This window comes from Branchiostoma belcheri, unplaced genomic scaffold (assembly GCF_001625305.1).
Source record: "Branchiostoma belcheri isolate BF01 breed outbred unplaced genomic scaffold, Haploidv18h27 scaffold87, whole genome shotgun sequence".
Classification (NCBI taxonomy): Eukaryota; Metazoa; Chordata; class Leptocardii; order Amphioxiformes; family Branchiostomatidae; genus Branchiostoma; species Branchiostoma belcheri.
In genome coordinates, this window is record NW_017804542.1 from 367,470 (window position 1) to 380,561 (window position 13,092).

Below are 13,092 nucleotides of genomic sequence, written 5' to 3' on the forward strand. Positions count from 1 at the left end.
CGTAAAAGGGTCTTAATCATGACCACAACAGCTGGTGTCCTCTTGATTTCGGAGCCCGTTATGGGGCTGCACCTTGTACGGGCACCAGTGTAATTGTGACCTAAGCACTAAGAATTTGGATGCAACAATAACACCATGACCTTCTGACTCCAGGAGCGTCGGCCGGAGCGATGGCGGTGGGCGCAGAAGACGACCACGACGAGGACGTTACAGAGGAGGCGAGCGACCCGAGCCTGTGCGCGCCCGGAACACATGTCTGGAAGATGGAGAGGTTTGTTTATTTTTGTTTTTATTTTATTGCTTCAGCTGTACAAAAGACAACCAGGGTTGCCTAGCTATGGTTACAAGACTATTTTAAAGGGCTAACCTTTGGGACAAGGACAAGAAGCTATGTCAGAAAAGGACAGGACATTAAAATCAAAGTTGTCGACTCATTACATCTACTGTAACAGTATTATCTGTTACAGTTATATAAATACACTAAGGCTTAAACATAGCGGCAAAAGCTCTGACGAAGGTGTCTGATAGACACTGAAATGTTAGCAAGGTAAGAGACAAGATCGGTTGTGTAAAAGAAAACCCTCATATCATGCCAACCTGATGAATCTATTTTCCGAGATTACAGTTACTGATTTGTGTTACTCCTGTTAGGTGCATGGTGTGTACGGTGTGCGGGGAGTGTACCGGGTACGGAGCCAGCTGTGTCAGCAGTGGTATGCCAGGCAGGAACCCTGGAACGTAAGAAAAACATTTTCTGTTATTTTTGTTGTTGTTGTAACAGGACAATCTTTGCGTCATCATCACAAAACAACAATTATAATAAATGGTTCAAGGTCCAGTATTTCTACAATCTACTGTAGTTACAGTAGCTTTGATAGCTTATAGGAACACCAAAATTTTACTTATTTCACTGTGTATTTTCTTAGATGGGTAAGGCATAAATGAAAGACAGTGTATTCAACAGTACCCTTGCATGGTTCCAAAACCCCTATGAGTAGGATAACTTTTGGCAGTTGGTCGATCTGACCCTGGCCTTGGCCAGGCTGGGACTACAGGTGATACAGAATACACTGTGTAGCATTCTACATTCTATAATTCATTTATTCCTTTTTTTTGTCCCCCCCCCCTGTAGGGCGTGTGGCTGTGGGTCAGGAGACTCTGGCTGCAGTGAGTGTGGCATCTGTAAGTCGTGCGCAGGTGAGGACAGTCCCGACAGACGGGCCCAGATGAAGGAGCTCGACCAGTACAAGAAGTTATTGCCCGGCTGTGTCGATGTGTTGATAGGTCAGGGGTCACGCATGGGGTCTTGTCAGGGTGCAAACAGCAAGGGCAGAGCAATCGTTTTCTATATCTTTCTTGAAGAAGTTCATCAGTCAAATACATGGCATAGATTAACAGTTAGTAGTAAGAATATTTATTAATCAGTGACTTTTTTGAAAGGTAGCAAACACATACTTCCAAATTTTCGATGTTCACTGTACGCCTCGATCACGGAGTGACCTAGTCTCGACCAAGACTAGTACAAGAAAAGTTTGTTTTCTATAACTTAGTAGCCACTGAGTATTAGTCTAAGGTAAAGACTCAAACAGACTGCAAAAGTGTTAAACATACACTTAAAAATCAGTGGCTATCACTGGCTCACTGCTGCCAAATCCAAGTTCTAGCAACTTGATCAAGTAGACAAGTCTGAAGGAGGTATCATGATTATCGTATAGTTCAGAATTGAAAAACTGCCAAGAATAAAAATAAAAGTTCTTCTAAATGTCCCTCTGCTGCTTGCACCTTGGCATGCCCCGACAACAAAACAGTGTGAACATCTTTTCCTCCCCTGACCTGTACCAATCAGCTCTCTAAGAAACTAACAGTATAAAAACTATGAAACTCTCTCATCAAATTGCACAGTGCTATTTCTTGACCACCACAATTGCTTCTGCCTGTGTCCAAGTCACCCATCCAATTAACCTTTTCGAGGCTCAGGTTCAAATCAGCCAATTGCAAATCGCTTCCTAGTTAGTCCAAACCTCAACATCTGGCAAGGTGAAAACAACTGCACCTATGATTCTATGTGTGAAGGTGTCAGCTTTTTTTTTCAAACATTGTTTTTTGAAAACTGTGCCTGAGTTTTCAGAAATGGAATGATCTGCACAATGCAGTGGACTTTGGTGATAGCAGGACATGAATGATGATCCACTGTACATGCGGATCATTAATTTTCATTTCCAAACAGCCACAATTTTCAATCTAAAAACAATGCTTGGAAGCCATTTGGTTGGTGGAATCTGAGTCTCGAAGGGGTTATTTGAACAGGTGCAATTGTGTGTCCATAATTTCACAGAAAACTATCCTTTAGTGCACATGTATGTAATTGATAAATTATGTAATTTAATGTATCAATAGAAGCAATAGAAGCCTAACAAATAATTTAAGCTTTAAGTGCACGATAATTACAGTTATGATCATATTGCAAATTATTGTTGATGTTCTCAAAACTTGTAAACTTTTCTCCCAACTGAAGGTCGATTACAAAAGACTGCAGACCAGAAGAAAGACAAAGTAGTCAAGAAACTACTGAAACCCACCAGCAATGTAAAGGCAAAAGGTAGGTAATATCTTCTCATCAGCTTTATGAACATATAAGATGGTGTCACTGTTTCCTAGAACTCAGATTTTGTCGAACATGTAAGATTCTTATTGTAAGAGCATGGAACTTGCCAAAAGACGGTTTAAGTTTCACATATTTGTGCTGTAATGAAGAAAAATTGTAAGATCCACTTGTTGTAGTTGTAGTCGCAGCCATCCTGCCTTGTACATGTATTATTGGATCTTCGGGTTAAGGGTTAATGATCCATCTGGTCATTTCCTATAATAAAAAATTGGACCAATCGGGCTGACATCTTCGTGATACAGAATACACCATGTAGTATTAAATCACCCCATATCACCTCCACAGTACCAATACTTTCATGAAAACCTTACACACTTGCAGTATGTTTGAAATCTCCTATTTTTTGTTTTTCACCTGCAGCTGGTGATGGTTACGCGAGTGATGACAGGGACCAAGAGAGAGACCCGGGTAAGCTGGCCATGTCGGCACCAGGGCAGGTGAAGCTGGGGGCCAGGGAGGTGCCTGCCACTGCTGTGGTCTGTGGGCTGCAGCATACAGGTGAGGCTGGAAACGGATTTTCTCTTTGTATGGCTCAAGCTTACCAACTAGAACTTAGTACCTAATATCAGCTCATTGACAGAAGAGGATGAGAAATGTATATTAGTCCTGCAACTCAATCACGTTTCATAGGGTCTTTAAGCACCAGAGTTGTCAACCCTATAGCACTATTGAATGGAATTTGCTGTCACCAAGTTAAGTACTTTAGAGGCACTCCCACCAGGTTAAGCTTATAATTATATATAAATAACCCTTGCAGTCAGATGTGCAAAGGTTAGGTACCTGTGATATGCAGAACTGTTGACTGTAATATAGTCAGTTGCCATGCACTATCCCGTGTGTCTGCGGAACTGAATGTAAAATTATTATGTTAAAGGCTTATCCCATCTATATACCAGCAGATATAAATCATGCCAGGATATACTTACTAATAGTCATTGTCCAAATTGTCATAAAATCAGCTATGAACACAATGTCTGAACAAAGAAAGGGGCTGCTTTTGGTATTTAATGTAAATATTTTTTTTTCTTGTTGCCAGTTGTTTTGCTGCAGAATGGTGAAGTTTACACCTTTGGTAACAACCAGATGGGACAGCTAGGGTGCAAGGACAGCCACAACAGGTATGTCATAGGTGTTATACCCGATCAAATTACATGATGATCATATAATCCGTGGCATCCATTATGTAGCAAGTTGCAGGACAGAGTTGGAGGGGCTGGTCACCAAATATATGCCACTGAGTGTGTTTGAGAGTATGATAGTTTATTTCAACACCAAAAGCAAACCTTGCAGCAGGGATGAGAATCCCTGAATTGAAAGAGTTTGCGTACAGAAAATAAAAGTTACAATAGGCAAAACAAACACTATATACAGACCCTCATATACACTATAATACATAAAGAATTTGTACCAAGCAAAAAACTATATACAGATGAGGTTTAGGAAAAATAAAACTAGTGATACGTCAGTTCTTTGTTGTATAGGGTTGTAAGAATAAACAGAGCAGTTATTTTGTTAGGTTAGACCATGTAAAGCTGCACATAAGGCAATTTGCTTTGTAAATGTTAGCTTGAATTTCTACTTATTACTAATTTTACCTGTAGGGGTCTTCCTGTCAGAGTGGAGCTTCCAGAGAGAGCAGTTCAGGTGGCAGCCGGGAGTAACCACACCGTCATCCTCACATCTCAGGGCAACGTCTACACTTTCGGGGCTTTTGCAGTGAGTAGCCTGTCTTATGATGCATAATCTCTGCGTCTTACTGCTAATCAGTTAGCATATAAGCTATATTTACCTTCAAAGAAAAAAAAATAAAACATTTTGTTTTTGCTCTGCATGTTTCTTCTACTTTTTTTTATTGTCTTCTCCAAACACAAAAGGTCGATGACCTGGACCAGACACCATGGCAACTGGTGCTGTAGCAGACACCCTTTGCTGTTGAGTCACATTATGTAGCAAGTGACAGATCAGAGTTGGACTCATATCCCCTTAAAAATAAACAAAGCACTAGTTAGGCCATACCATGTAAAGGTAAACATTATGTATTTGTTTTTTAAATGTTACCATGATATTAATAAGTTTGTAGTTGTAGCTACATGTATATTTGTTGTCCCCCAGATTCCAAACCAACACATACTTTGGCGAATGTGTTTGAGCAAGGAGCAAGAGTAAACAGAGCAGTATAGTTTGCTCTATAGACCATGTATGAAGGTTAACATTATGTTTCTAAAGTTTCTATTATTTAACGTTCTTTTGTTGTCTGCCTTGCACCAACAGAAGGGGCAACTGGGGAGGGAGCTTGGGTCATGGCAGGCGGGGAACACGGAGCCTGGCCTGGTGACGGGGGTGGGGGCCAAGTTCGGCCGCCGGGCCACGTGGGTGGGGGCATCCGGGGACCAGACCTTCATCAAAATCGACGAGTCACTCATCAATGCAAGAACACTAGCTGACGCCACGCTGTTTGCCGACCAGAAGTGCATAGGTAAGAATCTATCATGAAAGTTCATCTGTGTTGGTAGTTACATGTTGAAAGTTAAAACTTTTGGTTCACACTTCAAAGAAGCCATGTGACAAGCCTCATTGGGTCAGTCTACTGAGGAAGACCAGAGTGACTGGTCGAAAGCTCTTACTTACTTGTACTTGTACTTGTACTTGTTGAGGTCTCCTCGAGTCAGTCGTTCGAGTGGCCTGCGCACAGAACTCGTCTCTTCCTCAACAGTCCTCTCCACTCCTTCCTATCTCTTGCTAATTCCTTTAACTCTTCTAGACTGGTACTGGGCCTCCCTAAGATCAGCACAGCATCTTCCAGGACACAGTTATTCCATGACTTCCTAGGCCTTCCCCTAGAGCGTCGCCCATAGTTCGGTTTCCAGTCTAGTAGATACCTGGGCAGCCGCTCTTCAGGCATTCTTACAATGTGCCCAAACCACCTAAGCCTGTTGAAAGCTACGGTTGTGGCTATGTTCACTAACTGTGCCTGCAGCAGTACATCACTGTTCCGTACCCGGTGATACCATCTGATGCGGAGGATACGGCGCAAACAGCGTTGATGAAACGTTTCAAGTCTCGCTATCTGCACCTGGGTAGTAGTCCAAGTTTCACTACCGTAGGTAAGTATGGTGACAACAGCAGCATTGTATATCCGAAATTTTGTCGACTGAAGGATGTTCCTGTTGTTCCAGATCTTACCAAGTAAGTTAAAAGCACCAGAAGCTTTCTGAATCCGTTTGGAAATTTCAGAGTCAATTGTCCCATTACTGCTGATTGTACCTCCCAGGTAAGTAAAGTGAGTAACCTGCTCCACGGGATGTCCATCTACCGTGATCCTGAGTGTGCTTTCTTCAGTGTAAGGTTGCTGTGCAATATGCTTGCCGACTGTCATAGCTTGCGTCTTTTTGGCGTTGGCCTTAAGTCCCGCAAGAGCACTGTTTTTGCATAACAGATCAGTTGTCTCCTGTAGACCCAGTTTCTTGTTGTCAAGTAAAGCCATGTCATCAGCATAGTCCGTATCCAAAACAGAGACCGTCGACTTGCCATGACTATCCCGCTGCAACACTGCACCTGTACTGATTTGTTTGCTTATCTCAGTTAAGTGTGCTGCCAGGTTTATGCAAGCATTAAACACTGGGGGCCCTTGAATGTCCCCTTGTCCAGTCCCAGATGTCACATCGAACCAGTTTGATTCCTCTCCGTTCACTCTCACTGCACTGACAGTCTTGTGGAAGAAGGCCTGCAAAACCCTGATGTATTTTCCTGGCAATCCATAAAAAGCAAAGGCCTTCCAGATAAATTCACGGTTGATGCTGTCAAAAGCAGCTTTAAAGTCAATGAAGTTAATGTACAGAGGAATATTAAACTCGATGCTGTTATGAATGATAGTTCGCAAGGAGTAAATCTGGTCGATGCACGATCTATTCTTCCTAAAGCCACACTGATTGTCCCTCAGTAGATTTTCCAGACCCTCATTCAGACGTCCCAGGACAATAATTTGAAAGAGCTTTGAGGCAGTTGATCTAAGCGTTATACCTCGATTGTTGGCGCAGTGTGTAGTATCCCCCTTTTTTGGTAATACAACAATTATGCCTTTGGACCAATCCTCGGGGATAGCCTCGCCATGCCAAATCTTGGCGAAGAGAGTTTCCAGGGTTTTCGTCAAGCCAGGTGCACCATATTTCAGTTGCTCATTGAATACACCGTATTCTCGGTGAGCTCTAGGTGAGAGAATTTTTTGTTGGACCAAAAGTTTTAACTTTAAACAGGTAAGAATCTACATGTGCACAGTACATTGTAGCTTGCTTAGCGTCAATCTGTAGGGTTTTATTGCAAAGTATTGAGAAGATTTCAGGCTTGAGATGACCAAAAGGAAATCTTAAGTAACAAAGAAAACCTTACGTAACAAAGAAAAGTAAGGATTGTTCATGAATAAACCTGAATTTTATGGTCTTCCAACTACATGACATATTGTCCAATAGTGGCACCCAATGGGCTGAATTGTTGTTGAGACATGTCAATGCATGTAAGTCATATGATAGAACAAAGAAATTTTTGTTGTTAGTATAGCATACAGCGTAACATTGTAATGATTCACATTGAGACTCATCTACATCTACTGTATAACTGTTACACGACTGTCCCTTTGTCTGTGTGTGCAGGTGTGGTGGTAGATCTGGAAGGTGACGGGCCAGCTGTGCCAGGCCGATCCCTCTTCATCAGTAAAGCTGATGGCACGTGCAAAAGGTGGGACTTTTTTTAAGGTAGCAGTCGAGCACCTGTAGTGTATTGTCTAATATATGGTTAAGGACTCCAAAATTAGGAGCTTCAATGGTTCAGCATTTTAGTATCATGCACAAGAATGACACAAAATTCATGTTTTAGTTGAGAGTTGGTGTTATGTGTGTGTCTGGTAGACTGTTCCAAAAAAAGGTTCACGGTAGCTAAGTTTTTTTTACACTGACATATTGACTGTTCTAAAAGAAGGACATGAGTTCTTAGACCCTAATCTCAAGTTGACATGTCTTGAAGCCTAAGTCACATTGAAGTGTCTCCAGCAGTCAGTTTTAGCCCCTGTTTGTATGTAACGTTGTGTTTGTGGAGGTTAGATATGTTGCACTGTTTCTTACTTTGAGGAACATGTCTGTTTACTGTACTTCTGGATATGGAAGTATTGTTTTGGGTGGCTTATACTGGTGAGTTTGTATGAGAAGTTAGGTTTTCTAGTTGTTTACCCTGCTGTTGACTGTCCTGATAGAAGGACACCTGTGTGGGAGTATTGTTTTGGGTGGCTTATATACCGGTGAGTTTGTGTGTGTTTCCTGTCTTGCTAAGAAGTTAGGTTTTCTAGTTGTTTACCCTGCTGTTGACTGTCCTGATAGAAGGACACCTGTGTGGGAGTATTGTTTTGGGTGGCTTATACCGGTGAGTTTGTATGTGTTTCCTGTCTTGCTAAGAAGTTAGGTTTTCTAGTTGTTTACTGTTGTTGACTGTCCTGATAGAAGGACACCTGTTTTCTGCAGCTTCTCAGGTGGCAACCAGGCAGACCTCACCGACAGCTGCTTGTGCCTTGATCCCATGCATGGAGTTCTATGGAGGTCAGTACTTGTAATTGTTTACCTTCGCAGAAGAAAAAACACTTTTTTTTTTGGCTCTGTTCCTTCTTCTTCTCATACCTTCTTAACTGAAGATGTGTTTTGCCAAAAGACGGTTATACTGGCATTACAGGATACAGAATCTGATACAGATACAGAAACCTATAAGGTCAATGGCCTGGACCACATGATTGTCACCACCATGGTAACTGGTGCTGTAACTGACACCTTTTGGTGTTGGATTACATTATGTAGCAAGTGTCAGGACAGAGTTGGACTCATGTCATCATATTATATGAATGTGCAGAGCAGTAGTTTGATAGCCTAGACCATGCAAAGGTATTACAGTATGACTGTGCTTTGCAAATAAATGTTACCTACCTTTCTGGCTGTGGTTGTTGCATGACTGTTTTGTTCGGCCCCCAGATACCAGCCCAACACGTACGTGGTGTCGTGTTACAACGCCACGGCCGGGGAAGTGCGAGATTTCCCGCCTCAGGAGTCGGACAGAACGGGAACCTGTAACCTCCTCAGCCCCGAGCTCGTCCTGCCAACAGGTCAGTTGTATGTTACATGTATGTTTACCTTTAGTAAGTAGAAGGAAGACAAATTGTTTTTGCTCAGTTTCTTCTTCTTCACTAAACACACATCCACACTGTAAGGTCAGTCATCATGATTATAGCTGGTGCTGTAGCAGACACCGTGGGGTGTTGTGTTGCATCATTTAGCAAGTTACAGGGGCTGGTCATGTGAAGATGTTACGCATGGATAGTTACACATCAAATTGAAGTCAGTCAATATTTTCAGTAAATGGCTGTACCATAAAGGTGTTTATAGCATATGTCTACGTGAGGTCAGCTGTAACCACCTGTTTCTCTGTTATCTCCACTAAGGCTGTGTGTCTCACTATCCTATTAATAAGTAACTGTGCTGAATACTAGATACTCTTCTTACCTTTTCACCTCTACGTGTCTATCCCCACATGTACAACAAAGGTGTTAACAACACATAAGATGAGGTCAAGGGAACCCATGTGCTGTAACCACTGTTCCTCCACTATCTCCACTAAACCTGCATGTCTCAATTAAGCCTTACCTTGGGACAACCAGTACCGAAATCTTATCTTTTCACCTGAGTGTGTTTATGTGTCTGTCCCTTTATGGTACAGTTGGTTATACTTATAGCCTCAGGTGAGGTCAGCTGTAACCACCTGTCCCTCCACTACTCATATCTCCACTAAAGCTGTGTGTCTTACTATATCTCACTATTCTATTATCCTATTAATAACTAACTGTGCTGAATACTAGATACCATCTTACCTTTTCACCTCTACGTGTCTATCCCCAAATGTACAACAAAGGTGTTAACAACACATAAGATGAGGTCAAAGGAACTGAGTGTTTTTTTTACTATCTTCACTAAACCTGCGTATCGGAAATGGTTGTCCGTTAAGCCTTATGTTCTCTTTGTAGTCCCTGTTGCCATTGTCTTTACCTTTTCACCTACGTTTATATGTGTCTATCCCCACCTGTACCATAAAGGTGGTTATAGCATATCAGGTGAGATCAGCTCTAAGCACTTATAGTACCTCCACTATCTCCCGTAAAACCGGCATATTGGAAACGGTCGTCCATTAAGCCTTACCCTCTCTCCCTAGTGACGTCTCTAGTGCAATGGTTAGAGCTTTGGACTCAGAACCAATAGATCCTGGGTTCGATACTTGCTGTGCCCTTGGGAAAGGTGTTTTACATGACTTCCCTCCCTGTATGGTGGAGTGACACCCACCGAGCGCCTATCAAAATGTGTGCCAAAAACACGCTAGGGATTTGGTGCAGCAACGTGTCAACATCAGTACATTTGCCACTGAGAGCCGTAAAATTTTATTCATTTGTTTTTTCCCTCCGCAGTCCCTGTTGCCATGACAACGAGGTCTCACAGCGCGCTGCACCTCCTCGGTTGCCTGGATACGCTGACGGTGTGTCAGGACTTCGGCTTCGCGGTGACGGAGCAGGCCCAGGACGTGCACAGTGTGGCCAGGATATTCTCCAAGGAGGATTACAACGCCGTCAACAGATTCGATAGTAAGCCGATTCAGTCTCTAAATGTGTGTGTGTGAATGTGTGTGTGTGTGAATGTGTGTGTGTGTGTGTGTGTGTATGTGTATGTGTGTGTGTGTGCGTGCGCGTGTGTGTGTCTGTGTGTGTGTGTCTGTGTGTGTGTGTGTCTGTGTGTGTGTGTGCGTGTGTGTGTCTGTGTGTGTGCGTGCGTGCGTGCGTGTGTGTGTGTGTGTGTGACAAAAGTGCACAGCGTGGCCAGGATATTCTCCAAGGAGGATTACAACACTGTCAACAGATTCGACAGTAAGCCGATTCAGTCTCTAAATGTGTATGTGTGAGTGCGGGCATGTATGTGTGTGCATGTGTGTCTGTGTGTGTGTGTGTGTGTGTGTGTGTGTGTGTGTGCGCATGTGTGTGTGTGCGCGTGTGTGTGTGTGTGTGTGCGTGTGTGTGTACATATGTGTACGTATGTGTGTGTGTGTGCGTGCACGCGCGCGGGCGTGTGTGTGTGACAAATGTGCACAGCGTGACCAGGATATTCTCCAAGGAAGATTACAACGTCATCAACAGATTCCATATTGTGTGCATGTATGTACGTGTGTGTGTATGTGCATGTACGTACGTGTGTGTGTGTGTCCGTGTGTGTCTGTGTGTGTGTAAGTGTGTGTGCATGTGTGTGCGTGTGTGTGTGTGAGCATGCATGTTTGTGTGTGTGTGTATGTGCGCATGCGTGTGTGTGTACGTATGTGTGTGTGCATGCGCAGGTGTGTGACTCAAGAAGTCAATGAAACCTGGTACATGTTGGTGGGTAAGTTTTGCATCAATGAGACTTTGTCTGCTTTTGGGTTTGCTAGCAGCTTGTTTAGGGATGGGAAATTTTCTGTTGAGGCTGCTTATAAATGCCAATGTCATTACAAATATCTACCCTGCCTATTTCACAGGTCATGGAGGAGGCTGGGGTTACTCGGTTCACTCTGTCGAGGCCGTCAGGTTCACTGCCGACGCTGACATCATCCTCGGGGGCTTTGGCCTGTTCGGAGGCAGGGGAGAGTACACAGCAAAGATCAAGGTACAAGGAACATCTTTAGTTACCAGTCCACTCTTCCCCTTGCAATTTGTTAATTTGAAAGCATCAAGGTGTGAGGCATGGCGGCTGCAGACATATATAGGTCTCGCCAAGTTGGCCTGCTTTAACGAAGACCCTTCAGTTGGACATTTGGGGGAGTTAAATTATCTTTAACTTTATTGTGCTTTGAAGGAACATAACAGTACATGTGCAATTCTCCTCTGGTCTCTGATCACTGACGAAAGCTAGTGGATACTAGCTAAAACGTCTGACTGTTTCCAAAATCATATCCAGTTGCTTGAGTAACTGCTTTTTGGAATATGTGTACAATATGGAAGATTTATGGTTAAAAACTGCTAGGACAACCCTTTGTCTGATCTGTTATGAAAATCAGCAAGCACAAGTTTGAAGGACTATCTAAGTTTGTCAGACTGTTCAGATGGTTGTTGATTGTTCCAGCTGTTTGACCTTGGAACAGAAGGAGGAGAACATGAAGGTGACGGTGACCTTCTGTGTGAAACTGACGACATGACCTACGAGTGTGGATCCAGGTGGGGTCAAAAACTCATTTTTTTACCAGAACTATCATAGAGTGGAACTCACTGCCACCAAGTACATCATCACTAGATAGTAGAGCTAATATCTTAACATTTGACATTCGTTGTTTGCATGCTGAACATGTAATTGTCACCTATGCTATCTTTGGTTTTTACCATAATAGCCATTAAATGTGAAGCAGATGATTATGTATGATTAATAGATGTTGCATTGTAACATGCTACTTTTAACTGCTTTACTGACTTTAAGGTCAATGCTACAATTTTAACACAAACTTCAATAAAATTATTTAGCCTTTTGGGTTGCTATTGTTGGGCACATTTGCTCAGAAAGTAGATAAACCATTGATTTGTAATTAAGTTGAGCTTCCTACATGCTGTACCATTGTGTATACAGTCTTTTCATTGTTTTTCTAACACAAGTGTGTGTATGTGTTTTTTCAGGGAGAAGTATGCCATTCTGTTTGAGGAGCCCATCTTACTGACTGCTAACAACTGGTATGTGGGGTGGGCCAGGGTGTCTGGACCCAGCTCTGACTGTGGGGCCAGTGGACAGACCATGGTCACTACAGACGACCAGTAAGTATTACAGAGACATCGTGTTTTTGATAAAGTTTCTTGCAAACTGATACCTGGGTTGCTAATAACTGGTATGTGGGGTGGGCCAGGGTGTCGGGACCCAGCTCTGACTGTGGGGCCAGTGGGCAGACCATGTTTTGTTTTGTTTTCCACAGTTACTGTATAGTAGAAGTCTAGACATGATTCCTCCAGGTTAAATACATCATTCTGTAATCCTGAAAAATGCATCAAATCCCAAATGTAACTTTAACTCACTCACTCAATCACTGCACGGCTTAACTTCCATTGTTCCCCGTCATGCAAGGGTTGGACGTCGTGGGGTGTCGTTTAGGTCTAATAGCTGCTCTCCAGCTGCTTCTGTCTAGCGGGTTGGCCTTCTGCAGTTTCAAGCTTTTGACGTCTTCCCTAATGTAAAATCTCCGAATATAATGCTCACTTGAATATCTAAACTGTGCATACCTGGGAGTGCTACACTAGAGACCTCCCAAGCATTCAGTTTTTCAATATTGCCAGATATATATGTAACCTTGCTGATAGATGTTAATCGAGGTTACATCGTCTAGTGTCAAGAAAAAATGTCATAATATAG

General features: G+C 42.8%; 1 protein-coding gene across 1 annotated transcript in view; it reads left to right on the plus strand.

Annotated features, from left to right (window-relative positions):
* The window catches only part of LOC109487224 (E3 ubiquitin-protein ligase MYCBP2-like), a 212,734-nt gene that overhangs the window by 152,000 nt on the left and 47,642 nt on the right, over nt 1-13,092 (plus strand). Inside the window, exons 16-30 of the mRNA XM_019791210.1 lie at nt 154-271; nt 652-738; nt 1,133-1,284; nt 2,516-2,599; nt 3,026-3,163; nt 3,702-3,783; nt 4,267-4,381; nt 4,937-5,141; nt 7,312-7,396; nt 8,152-8,247; nt 8,671-8,801; nt 10,152-10,325; nt 11,243-11,370; nt 11,827-11,918; nt 12,369-12,503. Of these exons, the coding sequence (XP_019646769.1) occupies nt 154-271; nt 652-738; nt 1,133-1,284; nt 2,516-2,599; nt 3,026-3,163; nt 3,702-3,783; nt 4,267-4,381; nt 4,937-5,141; nt 7,312-7,396; nt 8,152-8,247; nt 8,671-8,801; nt 10,152-10,325; nt 11,243-11,370; nt 11,827-11,918; nt 12,369-12,503 (1,822 nt within the window). The remainder of the gene's footprint in view (nt 1-153; nt 272-651; nt 739-1,132; nt 1,285-2,515; nt 2,600-3,025; nt 3,164-3,701; nt 3,784-4,266; nt 4,382-4,936; nt 5,142-7,311; nt 7,397-8,151; nt 8,248-8,670; nt 8,802-10,151; nt 10,326-11,242; nt 11,371-11,826; nt 11,919-12,368; nt 12,504-13,092) is intronic.